This window comes from Petromyzon marinus, chromosome 69 (genome assembly GCF_048934315.1).
Source record: "Petromyzon marinus isolate PM22_M1 ecotype Great Lakes invasive population chromosome 69, UKy_Petmar_22M1.pri1.0, whole genome shotgun sequence".
In the NCBI taxonomy this organism is placed as follows: domain Eukaryota; kingdom Metazoa; phylum Chordata; class Hyperoartia; order Petromyzontiformes; family Petromyzontidae; genus Petromyzon; species Petromyzon marinus.
The window spans coordinates 2,018,470-2,042,411 of NC_133735.1; the positions used below are offsets into that span (position 1 = coordinate 2,018,470).

General features: G+C 57.7%; 1 protein-coding gene across 5 annotated transcripts in view; it reads left to right on the plus strand.

Annotated features, from left to right (window-relative positions):
- Positions 1–23,942, plus strand: part of ZNF423 (zinc finger protein 423) — a 273,642-nt gene that overhangs the window by 85,640 nt on the left and 164,060 nt on the right. For all 5 annotated transcript variants that reach the window (XM_076054968.1, XM_076054972.1, XM_076054970.1 and 2 more), the window contains 2 exons: positions 2,723–2,776; positions 5,257–5,757. In XM_076054968.1, the coding sequence (XP_075911083.1) occupies positions 2,723–2,776; positions 5,257–5,757 (555 nt within the window). The remainder of the gene's footprint in view (positions 1–2,722; positions 2,777–5,256; positions 5,758–23,942) is intronic.

Here is a 23,942-nt window from a genome sequence, read left to right on the forward strand (position 1 = left end):
TCACCCACTCACCCACCCATTCATTCACTCACCCACTCCTTCACCCACTCCTAATTCACCCACTCCTCATTCACCCACTCACTCACCCACTCCTCACTCACCCACACCTCACTCACCCACTCACTCACTCACCTGCTCACTCACTCACTCACCCACCCACACACTCACTCACCCACTCACTCACCCACCCACTCACCCACTCACTCACCTACCCCTCACTCACTCACCCCTCACTCACCCACTCACTCACCCACCCACACACTAACTCACCTGCTCACTAACTCACTCACCCACTCACCCACCCACTCACTCACTCACTCACCCACCCATCCACCCACCCACTCACCCACTCACTCACCCACTCACTCACCCACTCACTCACCCACCCACCCACTCACTCACTCACCCACTCACTCACTCACCCACTCATTCACTCGCCCACTCAAACACACACTCATTCACTCACCCATCCGCTCACTCACTCACCCACTCACTCACTCAATCAATCACCCACTCACTCACTCACCCACTCACTCACTCACCCACCCACTCACTCACCTGCTCACTAACTCACTCACCCCTCACTCACTCACCCACCCACCCACTCGCTCACCCACTCGCTCACCCACTCACTCACCCACTCATTCACTCACCCACCCACCCGCTCACTCACTCACCCACCCACTCACTCACTCACCCACCCACTCACTCACTCAATCACCCACTCATTCACTCACCCACCCACTCACTCACCTGCTCACTCACCCACTCACTCACCCACCTACTCACTCACCCACTCACTCACTCACCCACTCACTCACTCATCCACCCACCCACCCACTCACTCACCTGCTCACTCACCCACTCACTCACTCACCCACCCACCCACTCACTCACCCACTCACCCACTCACTCACCCACCCACTCACCCACCCACTCACCCACTCACCCACCCACCCACTCACCCACCCACTCACCACCCACCCACTCACCACCCACCCACTCACCCACCCACTCACCACACTGCTGCAGCTCACCACACCTCTCACCCATTCACCACGTGCCTTGTGCCCCTCCCCCGCCATCGATGGCCACTGTGAGAGTGCTGTTTGTTGGTTGTGCCATTTGGCCCCCGTCTCCAGCAACTGACTTGCGATTGATGCTGCTGATGATGCTGATGATGATGATGCTGATGATGCTGCTGTTGATGATGATGCTGATTATGCTGATGATGCTGATGATGCTGATGGTGATGCTGCTGATGATGCTGATGATGCTGATGATGCTGATGATGATGCTGATGATGATACTGATGATGCTGATGCTGCTGATGATGCTGATGATGCTGATGATGATGATGCTGATGTGTTTCCCCGTGTGTCCCTGTGTCTCCCCGTGTCTCCGTGTGTCTCACCCTGTGTGTCTCCCCGTGTCTCCCCGTGTGTCTCACCGTGTGTCTCCCTGTGTGTCTCCCCGTGTGTCTCACCCTGTGTGTCTCTGTGTGTCTCTGTCTGTCTTTGTGTGTCTCTGTGTGTCTCCGTGTGTCCCACCCCGTGTGCCTCTGTGTGTATCTGTGTCTCACCCTGTGTCTCTGTGTGTCTCTGTGTCTCACCCTGTGTGTCTCTGTGTGTCTCTGTGTCTCACCCTGTGTCTCTGTGTGTCTCCCTGTGTCTCTGTGTCTCACCCTGTGTCTCCCTGTGTCTCTGTGTATCTGTGTCTCACCCTGTGTCTTTGTGTGTCTCTGTGTGTCTCTGTGTCTCACCCTGTGTCTCTGCGTGTCTCTGTGTCTCACCCTGTGTCTCTGTGTGTCTCTGTGTATCTGTGTCTCACCCTGCGTCTCTGTGTCTCACCCTGTGTCTCTGTGTCTCACCCTGTGTCTCTGTGTCTCACCCTGTGTCTCCCTGTGTCTCCCTGTGTCTCTGTGTCTCCCTGTGTCTCTGTGTCACCCTGTGTCTCTGTGTCTCACCCTGTGTCTCTGTGTCTCACCCTGTGTCTCTGTGTCTCACCCTGTGTCTCTGTGTGTCTCTGTGTATCTGTGTCTCACCCTGCGTCTCTGTGTCTCACCCTGTGTCTCCCTGTGTCTCCCTGTGTCTCTGTGTCTCTGTGTCTCCCTGTGTCTCCCTGTGTCTCTGTGTCTCACCCTGTGTCTCTGTGTGTCTCCCTGTGTCTCTGTGTCTCCCTGTGTCTCCCTGTGTCTCTGTGTCTCACCCTGTGTCTCTGTGTCTCACCCTGTGTCTCTGTGTGTCTCTGTGTATCTGTGTCTCACTGTGTGTCTCTGTGTGTCTCTGTGTGTCTCTGTGTCTCCCCCTGTGTCTCTGTCTCACCCTGTGTCTCTGTGTCTCCCTGTGTCTCTGTGTCTCACCCTGTGTCTCTGTGTGTCTCTGTGTATCTGTGTCTCACCCTGTGTCTCTGTGTGTCTCTGTGTGTCTCTGTGTCTCACCCTGTGTCTCCCTGTGTCTCTGTGTCTCACCCTGTGTCTCCCTGTGTCTCTGTGTCTCACCCTGTGTCTCTGTGTCTCACCCTGTGTCTCTGTGTCTCCCTGTGTCTCTGTGTGTCTCCCTGTGTCTCTGTGTCTCACCCTGTGTCTCCCTGTGTCTCTGTGTGTCTCTGTGTCTCTGTGTCTCACCCTGTGTCTCCCTGTGTCTCTGTGTCTCACCCTGTGTCTCCCTGTGTCTCTGTGTCTCACCCTGTGTCTCTGTGTCTCCCTGTGTCTCCCTCCCAGTTGAAGACGCAGACTGTGGAGACACAGAGTCCAGCTGGCATGACCAGCCTCATGGTGCACACTCACCACTCACACTCACCACTCACACTCACCACTCACACTCACCACTCACACTCACCACTCACACTCACCACTCACACTCAGCACTCACACTCAGCACTCACACTCACCACTCACACTCACACTCACCACTCACACTCACCACTCACACTCACCACTCACACTCACAACTCACACTCACCACTCACACTCACCACTCACACTCACCACTCACACTCACCACACACACTCACCACTCACACTCACCACTCACACTCACCACTCACACTCACCACTCACACTCACCACTCACACTCACCACTCACACTCACCACTCACTCACACTCACCACTCACACTCACCACTCACACTCACCACTCACACTCACCACTCACACTCACCACTCACACTCACCACTCACACTCACCACTCACACTCACCACTCACACTCACCACTCACCACACTCACCACCACACTTACCACTCACACTCACCACTCACACTCACCACTCACACTCACAACTCACACTCACCACTCACACTCACCACTCACACTCACCACTCACACTCACCACACTCACACTCACCACTCACACTCACCACTCACACTCACAACTCACACTCACCACTCACACTCACCACTCACACTCACCACTCACACTCACCACTCACACTCACCACTCACACTCACCACTCACACTCACCACACTCACCACACTCACTCACCACACTCACCACACTCACTCACCACACTCACTCACCACACTCACCACACTCACTCACCACACTCACCACACTCACTCACCACACTCACTCACCACACTCACTCACCACACTCGCACTCACCACACTCACCACACTCACTCACCACACTCACTCACCACACTCACCACACTCACTCACCACACTCACCACACACTAACCACACTTACCACACTCACTCACCACCTCACACTCACCACACTCACTCACCACACTCACCACACTCACTACACTCACTCACCACACTCACCACACTCACACTCACCACACTCACTCACCACACTCACCACACTCACCACACTCACTCACAACACTCACCACCTCACACTGACCACACTCACCACACTCACTACACTCACCACACTCACTACACTCACTCACCACACTCACCACACTCACTACACTCACCACACTCACTACACTCACTACACTCACCACCTCAGATTTACCACAATCACCACCTCACACTCACCACACTCACCACCTCACACTCACCACCTTATACTCACCACCTCACCACCTCACCACCTCACACTCACCTGCTCGGGCGAGTTGGTGGGTGGGTAAGTGGGTGAGTAGGTGGGTGGATGCGTGGGCGGGTGAGTAGGTGGGTGCGTGCATGAGCGTGTGAGTAGGTGGGTGGGTGGGCAGGCGAGTAGGTGGGTGGTGAGTGGGTGGGTGAGTGAGTGGGTGGGTGAGTAGGTGGGTAGGTGGGCGAGTAGGTGGGCGAGTAGGTAGGTGGGTGGGTGGGTGAGTAGGTGAGTGGGCGGGTGGGCGAGTAGGTGGGTGAGTAGGTGGGTGGGTGGGTGGGTGAGTAGGTGAGTGGGCGGCTGGGTGGGTGAGTAGGTGAGTGGGTGGGTGAGTAGGTGAGTGGGTGGGTGAGTAGGTGAGTGGGCGAGTAGGTGGGTGGGCGGGTGGGCGAGTAGGTGGGTGAGTAGGTGGGTGGGTGGATGAGTAGGCGGGTGGGTGGTTGAGTTGGTGGGTGGGTGAGTAGGCGGGTGAGTAGGCGGGTGGGTGGGTGAGTAGGCGGGTGGGTGGGTGAGTAGGCGGGTGGGTGGGTGAGTAGGCGGGTGGGTGGGTGAGTAGGCGAGTGGGTGGGTGGGTGAATAGGTGGGCGGCTGGGCGAGTAGGTGGGTGAGTAGGTGGGTGGGTGGGTGGGTGAGTAGATGGGTGGGTGGGTGGGTGAGTAAATGGGTGGGTGGGTGAGTAGGTGGGTGAGTAGGTGGGTGGGTGGGTAAGTAGGTGGGTGGGTGGGTGAGTAGGCGGGTGGGTGGATGAGTAGGTGAGTGGGTGGGTGATTAGGCGGGTGGGTGGGTGGGTGAATAGGTGGGCGGCTGGGCGAGTAGGTGGGTGAGTAGGTGGGTGGGTGGGTGAGTAGATGGGTGGGTGGGTGAGTAGGTGGGTGAGTAGGTGGGTGGGTGGGTGAGTAGGTGGGTGGGTGGGTGAGTAGGCGGGTGGGTGGGTGGGTGAGTAGGTGGGTGTGGTGGCTTTTGTGGTCGGACTGCCGCCCACCCACCTACACGATTTCTCTCAGTCGGCGTGAGGGACGACCATCATCAGCAGCATCATCCCCACTGCCACCATTCCCATCCTTACCCCCCCTCTCCCCCCACTCTCCCCCCCTCTCCCCCCCCTCTCCCCCCCCTCACCCCCCTCTCCCCCCACTCACCCCCCCTCACCCTCCCCTCACCCCCCCTCACCCCCCCTCACCCCCCCCCCCACACCTCCACCAGAATGCGCCGCTAACGGCGACGCTTCCGCCCCGGCCGCCCCCGCCGGGGTCAAGGGTCGCGACGACTCCGCCCCGGCCGCCCCCGCCGGGGTCAAGGGTCGCGACGACGCCGCCCCCGCCGGGGTCAAGGGTCGCGACGACGCCGCCGCCGCCGCCGCCCCCTCCGGGGTCAAGGGTCGCGACGACGCGGGCGCGTCACCGCGGAGCCCCAGCCCCGAGGCAGCGGCTCGCGGGTCACGGGAGGGGCGGCGCCGTTGCCGTGACGACGACGACGACGACAACGACGAGGTCGACGACGACGACGACGAGGAGGAGGAGGAGGAGGAGGCGGCGGTCGCCGCGGCGACGTCGCGACGGGGAGGAGCCGAGGACGACGACGAGGAGGAGGAGGAGGAGGAGGAGGAGGTGGACGAGGAGGCGGCCTTCGGCTGCCACGGCTGCCACCGGGACTTCGACTCGCTGGAGCAGCTGGTGGAGCACCGCGCCAGCGAGTGCCTCGAAGGTGAGCCGGTGGGATAAGGGAGCGTGCACCTAGCCTGGCGCGCGGGCCAGGCTAGGTGCACGCGGCGGGTGATGCCTCCCGCTCTACCCCGCCCGCCGGACGGCGCGGTGAGGCCGTGTGAGCTCCGTCTCGTTGACGCTGACCGGTGCCCGTTGCGCGTATCCATTCGACGTGGGTGGGCGGGTGAGTGGGCGGGTGGGTGAGTGGGTGGGTGAGCGGGTGCGGGTGGGTGGGTGAGTGAGTGGGCGGGGGTGTGGGCGGGCGGGTGGGTGAGTGGGTGGGCGGGTGCATGGACGGGTGGGCGGGTGCGTGGGTGGGTGGGTGAGCGGGTGGGTGAGTGAGTGGGTGAGCGAGTGGGCGGGTGAGTGGGTGGGTGAGTGGGCGGGTGAGTGAGTGGATGAGCGATTTAGTGAGTGGCCAAGGGAGTGAGTGGCAAAGTGGGGTCTCATCTGGTTAAATAAAGGACACCAATAGTGAACTTCAGTGGAATCTCACCGTACATTGTCAACTTTGCTGATTGGGGGTCTGGGGAAAGGACAACAAACGATGGGTCTATGTGATGAGTCTATGGGTCTCTGTGATGAGTCTATGGGTCTCTGTGTGGTGAGTCTGTGGGCCTCTGTGTGGTGAGTCTATGGCTCTCTGTGTGGCGAGTCTATGGGTCTCTGTGTGGTGAGTCTATGGGTCTCTGTGTGGTGAGTCTATGGGTCTCTGTGTGGTGAGTCTATGGGTCTCTGTGTGGTGAGTCTATGGGTCTCTGTGTGATGAGTCTATGGGTCTCTGTGTGCTGAGTCTGTGGGTCTCTGTGTGGTGAGTCTATGAGTCTCTGTGTGGCGAGTCTATGGGTCTCTGTGTGCTGAGTCTATGGGTCTCTGTGTGCTGAGTCTGTGGCTCTGTGTAATGAGTCTGTGGGTCTCTGTGTGCTGAGTCTATGAGTCTCTGTGTGATGAGTCTATGGTTCTCTCTGTGGTAAGTCTATGGGTCTCTGTGTGGTGAGTCTATGGGTCTCTGTGTGGTGAGTCTATGGGTCTCTGTGTGGTGAGTCTATGGCTCTCTGAGTCTACCTAGCTGCGTACATTTAACTTATTCCGCACCGTACGCGGCCGGCCCTGTCAATCGCCCGTGCGCGATCGTCTCGACTGCCACCATAATCCATTCGCCGCGCGTCATGTGGGGTGGCGTTCGATCTTCGTGGGACAAAAGTGGCATTAGCTTGTCGACGCGTGGAACGTCGGACAGAGTGGGGGGGGGGGGGGGGGGGGGGGGGGGCCGGGGAGCCGGTGCGTCGAAGTTGAGCGCTGCCTTTCGATTGAAAGCTTTCGTGCGACTGCAAGGATTCATCTTCTTTGGGTTCTTTCGGTAGGGTCACGGAGCTCCGTCGTCCCGACAGGTCTGCACCCTTCCGCCGCCGGAAGGGCGGCCGCTTTGCTGTTGTGGCCCGAAACGTCGCGAGAATTTTCTCCGCGTTACTTGGTTACCTCGCGCTCGCTCTACGTGACCTCGCCCCGGGAGGGCCGAAGGAGTTTGAGCGTCACCCTCGATCGGCGGCGAGCGGTGCCTGCTGTCGTTGCCGCCGCGCTTTGACGCGGCCGCGCGGCCACCTTCGGCTGCGAGGCGTTGGCGAGCTCGCCTGGCGTACGGGGAGGTCGTGGGTGCGAGTCCCCGCACCGCGACGGTGGATGTGTTGGGCTTGCGCCCCCGCGTCTCTCGCCCCGTGGCGGTCGCGTGGATTCCACCACCCGCCGGGGCCTCCGGCATTTTTTTTTTTTTTCCCCGCTCCCCGCTCGAAGACTCCCGACGTCTCTCGTGAGCGTTCTGCTGCGGTACGTTGGTGGTGGTGGCGGCGGTGGTGGCGGTGGTGGTGGTGGTGGCGGTGGCGGTGGTGGTGGTGGTGGCGGTGGCGGTGGCGGTGGCGGCGGCGGCGGTGGCGGCGGCGGCGGCGGTGGTGGTGTTCTAGATTTGAAGCTTTCGTGACTGCGAGGATCCATACTCTTTGGTTCTGTTCGGTAAAGTCACGTGGGTAAAAATTAAAACAGCAAAAAATCACGACGTTTCGGCCACGACACAAGCGGCCTTCATCAGGTGAAGGGGACCAGACAGCGCCGTCCTCGAGACAGTCCGGTCCCCTTCACCTGATGAAGGCCTCTCGTGTTGTGGCCGAAACGTCGTGATTTTTTGCCGTTTTAATTTTTACCTACGTGACTTTACCGAGTAGAACCAAAGAGTACGGTGGTGGTGTTGTTGGTAAGCCGCTTCGCTGAGCTGCTATTTGTGGATAGCCAGGTGGCTTCTGAAAAAGCTGAGCTGCAGAACGCAGTGGTTGGCCTTGCCTGGTGAAATGAACAAAAAATTGTTCCCCCGGTGACCACAGAGTCTCTGAGTGGCCGGAGTCTCCGATGCGTCTTTGGGTGATCAGAGACTTCGATGAGTCTCTGATGAGTCTCTGAGTGAGTCTCTGAGTGAGTCTCTGAGTGATCGGATTCTCTGAGTGATCAGAGTTTCCGATGAGTCTCTGAGTGAGTCTCTGCGTGAGTCTCTGAGTGGCCGGAGTCTCCGATGAGTCTTTGGGTGATCAGAGACTTCGATGAGTCTCTGATGAGTCTCCGATGAGTCTTTGGGTGATCAGAGACTTCGATGAGTCTCTGATGAGTCTCTGAGTGAGTCTCTGAGTGAGTCTCTGAGTGATCGGATTCTCTGAGTGATCAGAGTTTCCGATGAGTCTCTGAGTGAGTCTCTGCGTGAGTCTCTGAGTGGCCGGAGTCTCCGATGAGTCTTTGGGTGATCAGAGACTTCGATGAGTCTCTGATGAGTCTCCGATGAGTCTTTGGGTGATCAGAGACTTCGATGAGTCTCTGATGAGTCTCTGAGTGAGTCTCTGAGTGAGTCTCTGAGTGATCGGATTCTCTGAGTGATCAGAGTTTCCGATGAGTCTCTGAGTGAGTCTCTGCGTGAGTCTCTGAGTGGCCGGAGTCTCCGATGAGTCTTTGGGTGATCAGAGACTTCGATGAGTCTCTGATGAGTCTCCGATGAGTCTTTGGGTGATCAGAGACTTCGATGAGTCTCTGATGAGTCTCTGAGTGAGTCTCTGAGTGAGTCTCTGAGTGATCGGATTCTCTGAGTGATCAGAGTTTCCGATGAGTCTCTGAGTGAGTCTCTGCGTGAGTCTCTGAGTGGCCGGAGTCTCCGATGAGTCTTTGGGTGATCAGAGACTTCGATGAGTCTCTGATGAGTCTCCAATGAGTCTTTGGGTGATCAGAGACTTCGATGAGTCTCTGATGAGTCTCTGAGTGAGTCTGTGAGTGAGTCTCTGAGTGATCGGATTCTCTGAATGATCAGAGTTTCCGATGAGTCTCTGAGTGAGTCTCTGCGTGAGTCTCTGAGTGGCCAGAGTCTCCGATGAGTCTTTGGGTGATCAGAGACTTTGATGAGTCTCTGATGAGTCTCTGAGTGAGTCTCTGATGGGTCTCTGAGTGAGTCTCTGCATGAGTCTCTGAGTGAGTCTCTGATGGGTCTCTGAGTGAGTCTCTGATGAGTCTCTGAGTGAGTCTCTGAGTGATCGGATTCTCTGAGTGATCAGAGTTTCCGATGAGTCTCTGAGTGAGTCTCTGCGTGAGTCTCTGAGTGGCCGGAGTCTCCGATGAGTCTTTGGGTGATCAGAGACTTCGATGAGTCTCTGAGTGAGTCTCTGAGTGAGTCTCTGATGGGTCTCTGAGTGAGTCTCTGCGTGAGTCTCTGAGTGAGTCTCTGATGGGTCTCTGAGTGAGTCTCTGAGTGAGTCTCTGATGGGTCTCTGAGTGAGTCTCTGCGTGAGTCTCTGAGTGAGTCTCTGATGGGTCTCTGAGTGAGTCTCTGAGTGAGTCTCTGATGAGTCTCTGCGTGAGTCTCTGCGTGAGTCTCTGAGTGAGTCTCTGAGTGAGTCTCTGAGTGAGTCTCTGAGTGATCGGATTCTCTGAGTGATCAGAGTTTCCGAGTGAGTTTCCGAGTGAGTCTCTGAGTGAGTCTGAGTGAGTTTCTGCGTGAGTTTCTGCGTGAGTCTCTGAGTGAGTCTCTGAGTGAGTCTCCACGTGAGTCTCTGAGTGAGTCTCTGAGTGAGCCTGTGTGTGAGTCTCTGCGTGAGTCTCCACGTGAGTCTCCGAGTGAGTCTCCGCGTGAGTCTCTGAGTGAGTCTCTGAGTGAGTCTTTGAGTGTGTCTCTGCGTGAGTCTCCGCGTGAGTCTCCGCGTGAGTCTCCGCGTGAGTCTCCGAGTGACTCTCCGAGTGTCTCCCCATGCCGGGATTGCAGCAGCTCTCTCGGAAAATGGGGAGGAGGGGGGGTGGGTAGAAACGTCCCCCAGGCTCCCCCAGGCTCCCCCACTCCCCCTGCACACAGTTTCTGGTGTTCGGCTGAAAGTCAACTCGGTTTTGAAACTTTTAATTAATTTACCTTGAAATCTGACGACGGGGCGATCGACGGTGGCTGAATTAATCTGCCAGCGCCTCCATCCACCGGGCCCCACTGGGACTCGAGGGGAGCTGAGTTAAACACTCCTCCTGCTGATCCTCCTGCTGCTGCTGCTGCTGCTGATCCTCCTCCTGCTGCTGCCGCTACCCCGACTACTCCACTGTTTGCGTAGCGTGCACGGCGAGTCGAATGAAACCCCATTTGCCGTTCCGGGACGACGCCGAATTTCCCCGGATCGGGCAGTCTCGCCGTTCGCCACCGGATTCGCAGAACGCGCGAAGGCGCCTCGCCGTTCACTCGCCCCGAGAGGCTTTCCGGCGGCGGCGGCGTCGGCGCCGTCCATTTTTCAAGGCATCGGCCACGGCCGTCCACCGGCGGTCAACCGCAGCGGCCGCGGCCGTCCGGCCGCTCGCTATGCCCGGTGCCCGGCGTCGCCTTGCAGCGGTGGAGCCTCGGTGCCGGACGGCGCGATTTGTGACCGCCGCTCTCCTTCCGGAGGGTCCCGTCTGGCGGTGACGTGCACGCGTAACACGGCGTAACACAGCGTACGCACGTAACGTCACTGGGACGGGATATGGGTTTGGCATCTCTTTCCCGCAGGGCGTTTGAATTCCCACCGTCTCTGTCTCTCTCTCTCTTCGTGTGTGTCTCTCTCTCAAGCTCCCTCCCTCCCTCCCTCGATCATCCCATCTTCTAATCGAACCGCATCTCTGCCCCTGTTATGCAGAGAGAGAGGGTCAGTTGAGTTTTGTGTGTGTGTGTGTGCTGAACTTCGTTGGCACCATACGTAGCCAACCGTGCTCATCAGAGGTGTGGGGGAAGCATAACAAACTATGGGTCTCTGTGTGAGTCTATTGGTCTCTGTGTGAGTCTGTGGGTCTCTGTGTGAGTCTGTGGGTGTCTGTGTGAGTCTATGGGTCTCTGTGTGAGTCTATGGGTCTCTGTGTGAGTCTATTGGTCTCTGTGTGAGTCGATGGGTCTCTGTGTGAGTCTGTGGGTGTCTGTGTGAGTCTATGGGTCTCTGTGTGAGTCTATGGGTCTCTGTGTGAGTCTATGGGCCTCTGTGTGAGTCTGTGGGTCTCTGTGTGAGTCTATGGGTCTCTGTGTGAGTCTATGGGTCTCTGCGTGAGTCTATGGGTCTCTGTGTGAGTCTATGGGTCTCTGCGTGAGTCTATGGGTCTCTGTGTGAGTCTGTGGGTCTCTGCGTGAGTCCTCCTCCATTCTCTGCCGCTGTCACGACGTGAGGGCTGACGACTTCACGTTGGGGTGGCCGGAGTTGGCCAGGCCCCAGAGGTAGCGGCGGCGGCATCGTCGCCGCTTGCTCCCTCGTCGCCGCCTCCTCCTCCTCCTCCGCCTCCGTTGCTCGTGGGCCTTTGGGGCGTCGCCGCCGTCGCCGCCCCCGGGGCTCTCTCTGTCCCGGGCGACCACGGTGATCGTCCAGGGGAAGGGAAGGGGTTGGTGGGGTGGTGATCGAGAGCAGGGCGCAGTGGGGGATGAGGGATGATGGAGGAGGGAGGAGGAACGGGCCGGGGCCTCGCGGTGCCTCGTCAACGCGGGGCCCCGGCAGCCGAGGTGGGTGACGACGGGAGGCGGGGAAGCGTCGCACGCTAATGAGCGCCGATTGTGACGTGCGGGGGCGGGCGCCGTGCGGCCACGAGTGAGGCCACGTGTGGGCGGCACGCGGGGCCACAGGTGGGCCACACGTGGGCCACACGTGGGCCACAGGTGGGCCACACGTGGGGCCACAGGTGGGCCACACGTGGGCCACACGTGGGCCACAGGTGGGCCACAGGACGCGGACTCCTCCGGTTGAACCCCCCTCCACCGGCTACCGAACTCATGGCACCCACCACACCCCTGCCACCCACCACACCCCTGCCACCCACCGTCCCCCTGCCACCCACCACCACCACCACCACCACCCACCCACCACCACCACCACCACCCACCCACCACCACCACCAACTACAAAGGAAGTGGCAAACCAAAGTCCCGACACGGGGTTCCTCTGCGGCCGTTGGCACGGCTTGTAGACGAGAATGTGATGAGGTTCCAGGCGAGCCGAGGCAGCGCCTCGTCGTCGTCATCCTCCTCCTGCTCCTCCTCCTGCTCCTCCTACTGCTCCTCCTCCTGCTCCTCCTCCTCCTGCTCCTCCTCCTGCTCCTCCTGCTCCTCCTCGGCGTGGGGCGCACGGCGCTAACGAGCGAGCGGCTGCGCCCGCGGGTTGCCACGGAGGGGGCCGAGCAGCAGCAGCAGCAGTAGAAGGAGTAAAAAGAAGGGAGAGACGGAGATAGGAGGGGCGAGTGTGGGAGTGAGTGAGCTACTGAGTGAGTGAGTGATCGAGTGTAGGAGTGAGTGAGCTACTGAGTGAGTGGGCGAGTGTGGGAGTGAGTGAGCTACTGAGTGAGCGGGCGAGTGTGAGAGTGAGTGGGCAAGTGTGGGAGTGAGTGAGCTACTGAGTGAGTGGGCGAGTGTGGGAGTGAGTAAGCTATTGAGTGAGTGAGCGAGTGAGTGAGCTACTGAGTGAGTGAGTGGGCGAGTGTGAGAGTGAGTGAGCTACTGAGTGAGTGAGTGAGTGGGCGAGTGTGGGAGTGAGCGAGCTACTGAGTGAGTGAGTGGGCGAGTGTGGGAGCGAGCGAGCTACTGAGTGAGTGGGCGAGTGTGGGAGTGAGTGAGCTACTGAGTGAGTGAGTGGGCGAGTGTGGGAGTGAGTGAGCTACTGAGTGAGTGGGCGAGACAGCCACCCAGACAGACACCCAGACAGACACCCAGACAGACACCCAGACAGCCACCCAGACAGACACCCAGACAGACAGACACCCAGACAGACAGACAGCCACCTAGACAGACACCCAGACAGACACCCAGACAGACAGACAGACACCCAGACAGACAGACACCCAGACAGACAGACAGACAGACCACCCAGACAGACACCCAGACAGACACCCAGACAGACAGACAGACACCTAGACAGACAGACAGCCAGACAGACAGACAGACACCCAGACAGACACCCAGACAGACACCCAGACAGCCACCCACACAGCCACCCAGACAGACAGACAGACACCCAGACAGCCACCCACACAGCCACCCAGACAGACAGACAGACACCCAGACAGACAGACAGACACCCAGACAGACACCCAGACAGACACCCAGACAGACAGACAGACACCCAGACAGACAGACAGACACCAAAGACAGCCACCCAGACAGACACCCAGATAGACACCCACACAGCCACCCACACAGCCAGACACCCAGACAGACAGACAGACACCCAGACAGACACCCAGACAGACACCCAGACAGACAGACAGACACCCAGACAGACACCCAGACAGACACCAAGACAGCCACCCAGACAGACACCCAGATAGACACCCACACAGCCACCCACACAGCCAGACACCCAGACAGACAGACAGACACCCAGACAGACACCCAGACAGACAGACAGACACCCAGACAGACACCCAGACAGACACCCAGACAGACACCCAGACAGACAGACACACAGACAGACAGACAGACACCCAGACAGACAGACACCCAGACAGACACCCAGACAGCCACCCAGACAGACAGACACCCAGACAGACAGACACACAGCCAGACAGACAGACAGACACCCAGACAGACAGACACCCAGACAGACACCCAGACAGACAGACACCCAGACAGACAGACACACAGCCAGACAGACACACAGACACACAGACACCCTCCCACCCTCCCTCGGCCACCCAGGTGGTGGTGGAGCTGGTGGTGGTGTAGGAAGTGGTGGAGGTGGTGGTGGTGGTGGTGTAGGAAGTGGTGGAGCTGGTGGTGGTGTAGGAAGTGGTGGAGCTGGTGGTCGTGTAGGAAGTGGTGGAGCTGGAGCTGGTGTAGGAAGTGGTGGAGCTGGTGGTGGAGCTGTAGGAAGTGGTGGAGCTGGTGGTGGAGCTGTAGGAAGTGGTGGAGCTGGTGGTGGTGTAGGAAGTGGTGGAGCTGGTGGTAGTGTAGGAAGTGTGGAGCTGGTGGTGGTGTAGGAAGTGGTGGAGCTGGTGGTGGAGCTGTTGGAAGTGGGCGGGGCTTCAGCAGCAGGGTGCTGAGAAGGGGGCGGGGCGTCAGCAGCAACTCACTCCCTTCTACACCGTGTGTGGACTAATCTCCATCTGTTCCATCTCACTCTCTTCTACACCGTGTGTGGACTAATCTCCATCTGTTCCATCTCGCTCCCTTCTACACCGCGTGTGGGACTAATCTCCATCAGTTCCATCTCACTCCCTTCTACACCGTGTGTGGACTAATCTCCATCTGTTCCACACTCGCTCCCTTCTACACCGTGTGTGGACTAATCTCCATCTCTTCCATCTCACTCCCTTCTACCCGTGTGTGGACTAATCTCCATCTGTTCCATCTCACTCTCTTCTACCGTGTGTGGACTAATCTCCATCTGTTCCATCTCACTCCCTTCTACCCCTGATGGACTAATCTCCATCTGTTCCATCTCGCTCCGTTCTACCCGTGTGTGGACTAATCTCCATCTGTTCCATCTCGCTCCCTTCTACACCGTGTGTGGACTAATCTCCATCTGTTCCATCTCGCTCCCTTCTACACCCGTGTGTGGACTAATCTCCATCTGTTCCATCTCGCTCCCTTCTACACCGTGTGTGGACTAATCTCCATTTGTTCCATCTCGCTCCGTTCTACCCGTGTGTGGACTAATCTCCATCTGTTCCACTCTGCTCCCTTCTACACCCGTGTGTGGACTAATCTCCATCTGTTCCATCTCACTCTCTTCTACACCATGGGTGGACTAATCTCCATCTGTTCCATCTCACTCCCTTCTACACCGTGTTGTGGACTAATCTCCATCTGTTCCATCTCACTCTCTTCTACCCGTGTGTGGACTAATCTCCATCTGTTCCATCTCACTCCCTTCTACACCGTGTGTGGACTAATCTCCATCTGTTCCATCTCACTCCCTTCTACCCGTGGGTGGATTAGTCTCCATCTGTTCCATCTCACTCCCTTCTACCCGTGGGTGGACTAATCTCCATCTGTTCCATCTCGCTCCCTTCTACCCGTGGGTGGACTAATATCCATCTGTTCCATCTCACTCCCTTCTACACCGTGTGTGGACTAATCTCCATCTGTTCCATCTCACTCCCTTCTACCCGTGTGTGGACTAATCTCCATCTGTTCCATCTCACTCTCTTCTACACCATGGGTGGACTAATCTCCATCTGTTCCATCCATGTAGGATATAGAGCGTTGCCCCCTCGCCGAGAACACCGTCACACGTAGAGAACCGCAGAGCTTGGAGGAGGGATTTGGTGTTGGTAGTAGGGTAACGGCCATGATGGTGGTGGTGGTGGTTGTGGTGGTAGCGGTGGTTGTGGTGGTGATTGTTGTGATGTTGGTTGTGGTGGTTGTGTGTGTGTGTGTGTGGTAGCGGCGTGTGCGCTGGTGGTTGTGATGATTGAGGTGGTGGTTGTGTGTGTGGTTGTTGTTGGTGGTGGTTGTGCTGGTGGATGTGTGTGTGTGGTAGGAGCGGTGGTGTAGCGGTTAGCGCTACGCTGCGCTACGAACCCAGCATCCCGAGTTTGATTCCCGCTCACGGCCAACACCGGTGACGATTATCTGAGCCGGTTCTAGGGCCCCCCCTAGGTCGACTCGGCCTCAAATGAGGAACCTGGTGCGGTGTGTGAACATCGCCACTGGGGAGACAAAGGCGGTCGGGCGTGGCGCTGGCCACCCACCCCCTCGTGTGCCGTTACCGCCTTCATAGGTGCTCGCTAACAGCACTTGCCCCTACAGTCCGTTACAGGCTATACGGGGGGTCTTTGTCTTTGCTAGCAGTTGTGCTGGTTGTGCTAGTGGTTGTGGTGGTGGTTGTAGTTGTGATGGTGTTTGTGGTGGTTGTGTGTGTGTTAGTGGTTGTGTGTGTGTGCTAGTGGTTGTGTGTGTGTGCTGGTGTGTGTTTGTGGTGGTTGTGTATGTGTGTGTGTTCGTGGTTGTGATGGTGGTTGTGTGTGCTAGTGGTTTTGTGTGTGTGCTGGGTGGTGTGTTTGTGGTGGTTGTGTGTGTGTGTTGGTGGTTGTGTATGTGTGTGTGTTTGTGTTGGTTGTGTGTGTGTGTGCTAGTGGTTTTGTGTGTGTGCTGGTGTGTGTTTGTGGTGGTTGTGTATGGTGTGTGTGTTTGTGTTGGTTGTGTGTGCTGGTGTGTGTTTGTGGTGGTTGTGTGTGTGTGTGCTAGTGGTTGTGTGTGCTAGTGGTTGTGTGTGTGTGCTGGTGTGTGTTTGTGGTGGTTGTGTGTGTGTTTGTGGTGGTTGTGATGGTGGGTGTGTGTGCTAGTGGTTGTGATGGTGTGTGTGTGTGCTCGTGGTTGTGTGTGTGTGCTAGTGGTTGTGTGTGTGTGCTGGTGTGTGTTTGTAGTGGTTGCGTGTGTGTGTGTGCTAGTGGTTGTGATGGTGGTTGTGTGTGCTAGTGGTTGTGTGTGTGTGCTGGTGTGGGTTTGTGGTGGTTGTGTGTGTGTGCTAGTGGTTGTGATGGTGATTGTGTGTGTGTGCTGATGTGTGTTTGTGGTGGTTGTGTGTGTGTGTTGTGGTTGTGTGTGCTAGTGGTTGTGATGGTGGTTGTGGTGGTTGTGGTCGTTGTGTGTGTGTGCTAGTGGTTGTGATGGTGGTTGTGGTGGTTGTGGTCGTTGTGTGTGTGTGCTAGTGGTTGTGATGGTGGTTGTGTGTGTGCTAGTGGTTGTGGTGGTTGTGTGTGCTAGTGGTTGTGGTGGTTGTGTGTGTGTGTGCTAGTGGTTGTGCTGAGTGGTTGCGATGGTTGTTGTGTTGTTGGTGGTTGTGTGTGCTAGTGGTTGTGATTGTTGTTGTGTGTGTGCTAGTGGTTGTGGTGGTTGTGTGTGCTAGTGGTTGTGGTGGTTGTGTGTGTGTGTGCTAGTGGTTGTGCTGAGTGGTTGCGATGGTTGTTGTGTTGTTGGTGGTGGTTGTGTGTGTGTGTGTGCTAGTGGTTGTGGTGGTTGTGTGTGTGTGTGCTAGTGGTTGTGGTGGTTGTGTGTGCTAGTGGTTGTGGTGGTTGTGTGTGTGTGTGTGCTAGTGGTTGTGCTGAGTGGTTGCGATGGTTGTTGTGTTGTTGGTGGTGGAGGGTGGCTGGGAGCTCCGTGTTGTCTCCAGCAACGCGTTCCTCGCTGTGGTCCCATTACATTTTTGGTGTCCCTTGAGATAAGAGCGAGGGAGAGAGGGGATTGGTGGGGGGGGGGGGGTGGGCGGTGGTGGGGGGGTGGGGGTGTGGGGGGTACAAGGAGGCAGCGGTGGTTGGGTGGGTGGTGGAGTTGGGGGGGGGGTGGCGGTGTTTGGGTGGGTGGAAGAGTTGGGGATGGTGGTGGGGTGGGTGGGTGGGAGTGTGGGGGGTAGCGGTGGTTTGGTGGGTGGAAGAGTGGGGGGTGGTGGTGGTGGGTGGGTAGGTGGAAGAGTGGGGTGGGTGGGTGGAAGAGTGGGGAGGGGTGGTGGTGGTTGGTTTGGTGGGTGGAAAAGTGGGGTGGGTGGAAGAGTTGGGGGTGGTCGTGGTTGGGTGGGTGGAAGAGTGGGGGGTGTGTGGTGGTTGGGTGGGTGGGTGAAAGAGTGGGGTGGGTGGGTGGAAGAGTGCGGTGGGTGGAAGAGTGGGGTGGGTGGGTGGAAGAGTGGGGGGTGTGTGGTGGTTGGGTGGGTGGGTGAAAGAGTGGGGTGGGTGGTTGGTTGGGTGGGTGGAAGAGTGGGGTGTGTGGGTGGTTGGTTGGGTGGGTGGAAGGGTGGGTGGGTGGTTGGTTGGGTGGGTGGAAGAGTGGGGTGGGTGGGTGGTTGGTTGGGTGGGTGGAAGGGTGGGTGGGTGGTTGGTTGGGTGGGTGGAAGGGTGGGTGGGTGGTTGGTTGGGTGGGTGGAAGAGTGGGGGGGGGGGGGGGTGGTGGTTTGTTGGGTGGGTGGAAGAGTGGACGCTGGGGGGGGTGAAGGGTGGGGTGGGAGTGATGTCTCTTGGAGAGAGAGTGGATGAGAGAGAGAGATAGGAGGAGATAGAAACAGAGATAGAGACAGAGAGACAGACAGAGAGAGACAGAGAGACAGACAGAGAGAGAGACAGAGAGAGAGAGAGACAGAGAGAGAGACAGAGAGAGACAGAGAGAGAGAGTGGGGAAGAAGGAGAGAGGAGAGAGTGAGCGACAGACGGGGTGAGCTCAGACATGTGCATGTGTGTGTGTGCGTGTGTGCATGTGTGCATGTGTGTGCGTGTGTGCGTGCATGTGTGTGCGTGCATGTGTGTGCATCTGTGGGGAGCGGTAGTGTAGCGGTCAGCGCCACGCTGCGCTATGAACCTGGCGACTCGGGTTCGATTCCCGCTCACGGCCAAAAGCGGTGACGATGATCTGAACCGGTCCTGGGCCTCCCCTAGGTCGACTCAGCCTCAGATGAGTATCAGGTGCGGTGTGTAGACATCGTGAGCCGTTCCGGCCTTCATAGGTGCTCGCTAACAGCACTTGCCCCTACAGTCTGTTGAGGCTACACGGGGGATTTTCGCCTTTGTCTTTGGGTACAGCGAGAGATATGGGAGAGAGACAGAGAAAGAAACAGAGAGAGACACACACAGAGAGAGAGACACACACACAGAGAGACACACACACAGACACACAGAGGGAGACACACACACAGACAGAGAGAGACACACACAGATAGAGACAGAGAGAGAGACACAGAGAGAGACACACACAGAAGCACAGAGGAAGAGACAGAGAGAGAGAGACAGCGAGACACACAGAGAGATACAGAGAGACAGAGAGAGACACACAGAGACACACACAGACACAGAGGGAGAGACAGAGAGAAACATACAGTGAGAGACAGAGAGACACACACACAGACAGAGACACACACAGATAGAGACAGAGAGAGAGACAGAGACACAGAGAGAGAGAGAGACAGAGACACACATAGAGAGAGAGAGAGACGCACACAGTGACAGAGACACACAGAGAGACAGAGAGAGAGAGACGCACACAGTGACAGAGACACAGAGAGAGAGAGAGAGACAGAGACACACAGAGAGAGACAGAGAGAGAGAGATAGACGCACACAGTGACAGAGACACACACAGAGAGAGAGACAGAGACACACAGAGAGAGACAGAGAGAGAGAGATAGACGCACACAGTGACAGAGACACACACAGAGAGACAGAGACACACATAGCGAGAGACAGAGAGAGAGATAGATGCACACAGTGACAGAGACACACAGAGACACAGAGAGAGAGAGAGCGAGACAGTGAGGGAGACAGAGAGAGAGAGAGAGACACAGAGAGAGAGAGACAGAGACACACATAGAGAGAGAGAGACGCACACAGTGACAGAGACACACAGAGAGAGACAGAGAGAGAGAGATAGACGCACACAGTGACAGAGACACACACAGAGAGACAGAGACACACATAGCGAGAGACAGAGAGAGAGATAGACGCACACAGTGACAGAGACACACAGAGACACAGAGAGAGAGAGAGAGCGAGACAGTGAGGGAGACAGAGAGAGAGAGACAGAGACACAGAGAGAGAGACAGAGAGAGAGATAGACGCACACAGTGACAGAGACACACAGAGACACAGAGAGAGAGAGAGCGAGACAGTGAGGGAGACAGAGAGAGAGAGTGAGAGTGGGGAGAATCTGCAGAGAATCGCTTTGGTGGTGGTGGTGGGGAGGGGGAAGTGAGAGATTGGTGATGAGATGGAGCGAGAGGGGAGAGGGTAGATCGAGGGGGGGAGGGAGTCAGGAGACGGGGGTTGCCCTGGGGAGAGGAACAATGGAGGGAGAGATTTGTAGAGAACGGAGCTAAGCGCAGATTCACACGGAGGCAGCAGACAGGCGGACCGCGTCGAGTGTCTGCACAAGCGCCACCACCGCCACCACCGCCACCGCAGCCGCCACCTCGAAATAGATGTTAAATAATGTGGGAGCGAGAGGACCCCAAATTGAACGAGGAATGGCTCCGACTCCCGGCCACGTAGTTTTACCCGGGCCCGCTCACCATCATGAAGGACCTTAATGATCGTGAGCAGCGGGTCAGGGACTCCGAAAGCACGAAGAACAACCCAGAGCCCATGCCGGACTGAAGGTATCATCGGCCTTGACCAGGTCAATAAAGCAGAGATGTAGGTCTTGTTGGAATTCCCTACACCTCTGCTGTAGCAGACGGACAGAAAATATGGCATCTGTGCAGGACCGCCCTTTCCTGAAACCGCATTGGGGCTCCGCAAGCCTCTCCTCAGCGTGCCTAGCAAGGCGAGGTTGAATAATCCTTGCCAGGACCTTTCCCAGCACACCGAGGAGTGAGATGCCCCTGTAGTTGTTACAGTCTGTGCGGTCCCCCTTCTTAAAGAGGGGGACCACTAAGGCATCCTTCCAATCCTTCGGAACCCATCCAGTGGTCCAGGCTGTTGTTATGATGTCATGTAGGGCAGTCTGTGCACAAACGCCACTCTCCCTCAGCATTTATCTTGGGAGATCATCTCTGCCCGCTGCCTTTCCTGCTCCCAGACTCTGAATCGCCTTCAGTACTTCCTCAACAGATGGCACCTCAGCCAGCCACTCACAGGGGGTCACTTTTTCTTCCGATATTTGAGGCACCGCAGCCTCAGCAGGGTCATCCCCACTTTGTCCCATGATGTTTTCCAGGCTGAGGGATTTCCCTTCCCCCAGGACCTCACTGAAATGCTCAGAAAATCTGCAAACCTGTTCCTGGGGGTAGGAGAATGAATCACCGTTCTTTCCCCTAATGATGGTAATAGGTAAGGCACTGCAGGTTACTTTTTATGGCATTAAAGAGCGATTCGTGATCGTGGGCCACTGAGGCAGACTCCATCTCCTCAGCAACCCGCGACCACCACCCATCCTTGCACCACCTCACAGCTCTCCGAACCTCCGAGCGAAGGCTGCATTAAGCCTCCTCATTCTCTGACGTTGGATGCTGTAGACGATGAGAGTGGGCCTGTCGCTTTTTATCAGCCAGCCTGAACACCTCCTCTGTCAGCCAGGGTCTCTGATGAAGTCTGGACCGTGTACCCAAAGTAACCATTGCAGCTGCATGAGCCACAGTCCTAAACCTCGCCCATTTTCCCTCGACATCAGGAGGAATGGGAGACGATGCCAATCCCAGCTGCAAGGGATGATGAAATTCTTGCTTGCAACTTTCATCAGCTCGCTGAGACCATGCCACTATCGGTTTGAATGGGGTCCTGTGTGTACACCCACCACCGGAGTGGACGAATGGCAGGCACACCTTCCAGATTTCAAGTCGATGGTCAGTGGGCAGATCAGCTCTATGGTAGGTCCTGGTGTCAAGGATATGGGCCCACATCCGCTGTTCCGTCACTATGTAGTCGAGCAGATGTTCTTGCTTGGACCCGGCATGCATCCATGATGTTGTGTGGATGCGCCGATGCCGGAACAGCGTGTTGGTAATTACAAGCCCATGGGCTGCACAAAAATCTAGCAGCCTCCTACCGTTGTTATTGAGCAGATCTGGCCCATGTCTTCCAATCACTCCAGACCAGGTGCTAGCATCATGAAAAACTCGGACATTGAAGTCACCCAACTAGATGAATCTATCTCGAGGGGCCACTTTAGCCAACACCTGTGACAGGAGGTCATAGAAGGCATCTGACTCATCGGCCTTGCCTTCATCCTCCACAGATGTTCATCTTCGGTGGGGGCATAAGTAACCACGACCACCACTCCTCGCCTCCGGTTGGTGAGAAGGCGAGCCCAAAGTAGCCAGGGGCTTACAGCTTCCCACACCTCACCGCCACGCTCCCACGCCCCCTTCATTCTTTTGTTCAGAAGAAGAGCCACACCCTGTTGTTTGGCAGTCTCCTGCCCCGAGTAGAGGACTGTCCACCCCTTATGGTGGCAGGAGCCAGAGCCGGTCCACCGGACCTCCTGAATGCCACAGAGATCCAGGCGGTACCGGTCCAGCTCCCGACAGAGGAGTGGCAGCCTCTCCTCCGCAGTGAGCATTCGAACATTCCACGTGGCCACACGTAGTGGTCTTTTGTTGTTTCTGGAGGAGCCCCGAGGGTAAATATCCAACCTCCTGGCTCCGCCAAATGGGGTTTGGCCAGGAGACGTCATAGACGCCTGTCCCCCCGGGGCCTCCGTCACAAGCTTAATTAAATTTTGAAATCGTGGTTTAGTGGTAAATCATTGGAGGTGGAAGGGGTTACCAGCCCCTCGCACCCATCCCGATCCCCCATTTGGTCGCTGTGGTGGTTACAAACGCCACAGCTTTGCCGTCCGTCACCAACGAGGAGGTGGGGGGTTGTTTTTGCTGCTACCACCACCACCACCACCACTACCACCACCACCTCCACCATCACCACCACCACCACCTCCACCACCTCCACCACCTCCACCACCACCACCACTACCACCACCACCTCCACCATCACCACCACCACCTCCACCACCACCACCACCTCCACCACCACCACCACCACCTCCACCACCACCACCACCTCCACCACCACCACCTCCACCACCACCACCACTACCACGTCCACCTCCTCCACCACCACCACCTCCACCACCACCACCAGATGGGGGGGTGAGATGGGGGGTGAGATGGGGGGGTGAGATGGGGGGTGAGATGGGGGGGGTGAGATGGGGGGGTGAGATGGGGGGGTGAGATGGGGGGGGTGAGATGGGGGGGTGAGATGGGGGGGTGAGATGGGGGGTGAGATGGGGGGGTGAGATTGGGGGGGGTGAGATGGGGGGGTGAGATGGGGGGGGTGAGATGGGGGGGTGAGATGGGGGGGGTGAGATGGGGGGGTGAGATGGGGGGGTGAGATGGGGGGGGTGAGATGGGGGGTGAGATGGGGGGGTGAGATTGGGGGGGGTGAGATGGGGGGGGGTGAGATGGGGGGGGGGTGAGATGGGGGGGTGAGATGGGGGGGGTGAGATGGGGGGAGAGATGGGGGGGTGAGATGGGGGGGTGAGATGGGGGGGTGAGATTTGGGGGGTGAGATGGGGGGGGTGAGATGGGGGGGGTGAGATGGGGGGGTGAGATGGGGGGGGGTGAGATGGGGGGGTGAGATGGGGGGGTGAGATGGGGGGGGTGAGATGGGGGGTGTGAGATGGGGGGGTGAGATGGGGGGGGTGAGATGGGGGGGGTGAGATGGGGGGGTGAGATGGGGGGGGTGAGATGGGGGGGTGAGATGGGGGGGGTGAGATGGGGGGGTGAGATGGGGGGGGTGAGATGGGGGGGGGTGAGATGGGGGGGGTGAGATGGGGGGGTGAATGGGGGGTGAGATGGGGGGGTGAGATGGGGGGGGTGAGATGGGGGGGGTGAGAGGGGGGGGGTGAGAGAGGGGGGGCACTGCTGGAGACCGGGCCCCAGGGGGGATCTGCACCGCCTCTAGAAATCTGCTGAATTCAAAACATTTCCTTGCAGGGCACTGGCATCAGCAGCACCAGCAGCAGCAGCATCAGCAGCAGTTTTAGTAACAGCAGCGGCAGCAGAAGCAGCAGTATCATCAGCATCAGTAGTAGCAGCAGCAGCAGCATCATCAGTAGTAGCAGCAGCAGCAGCATCAGCAGTTGTAGCAGCAGCTGCATCCGCAGCAGCATCATCAGCAGCAGCATCAGTAGTAGCAGCAGCAGCAGCATCAGCAGTTGTAGCAGCAGCAGCATCAGCAGCATCAGTAGTAGCAGCAGCATCATCAGCATCAG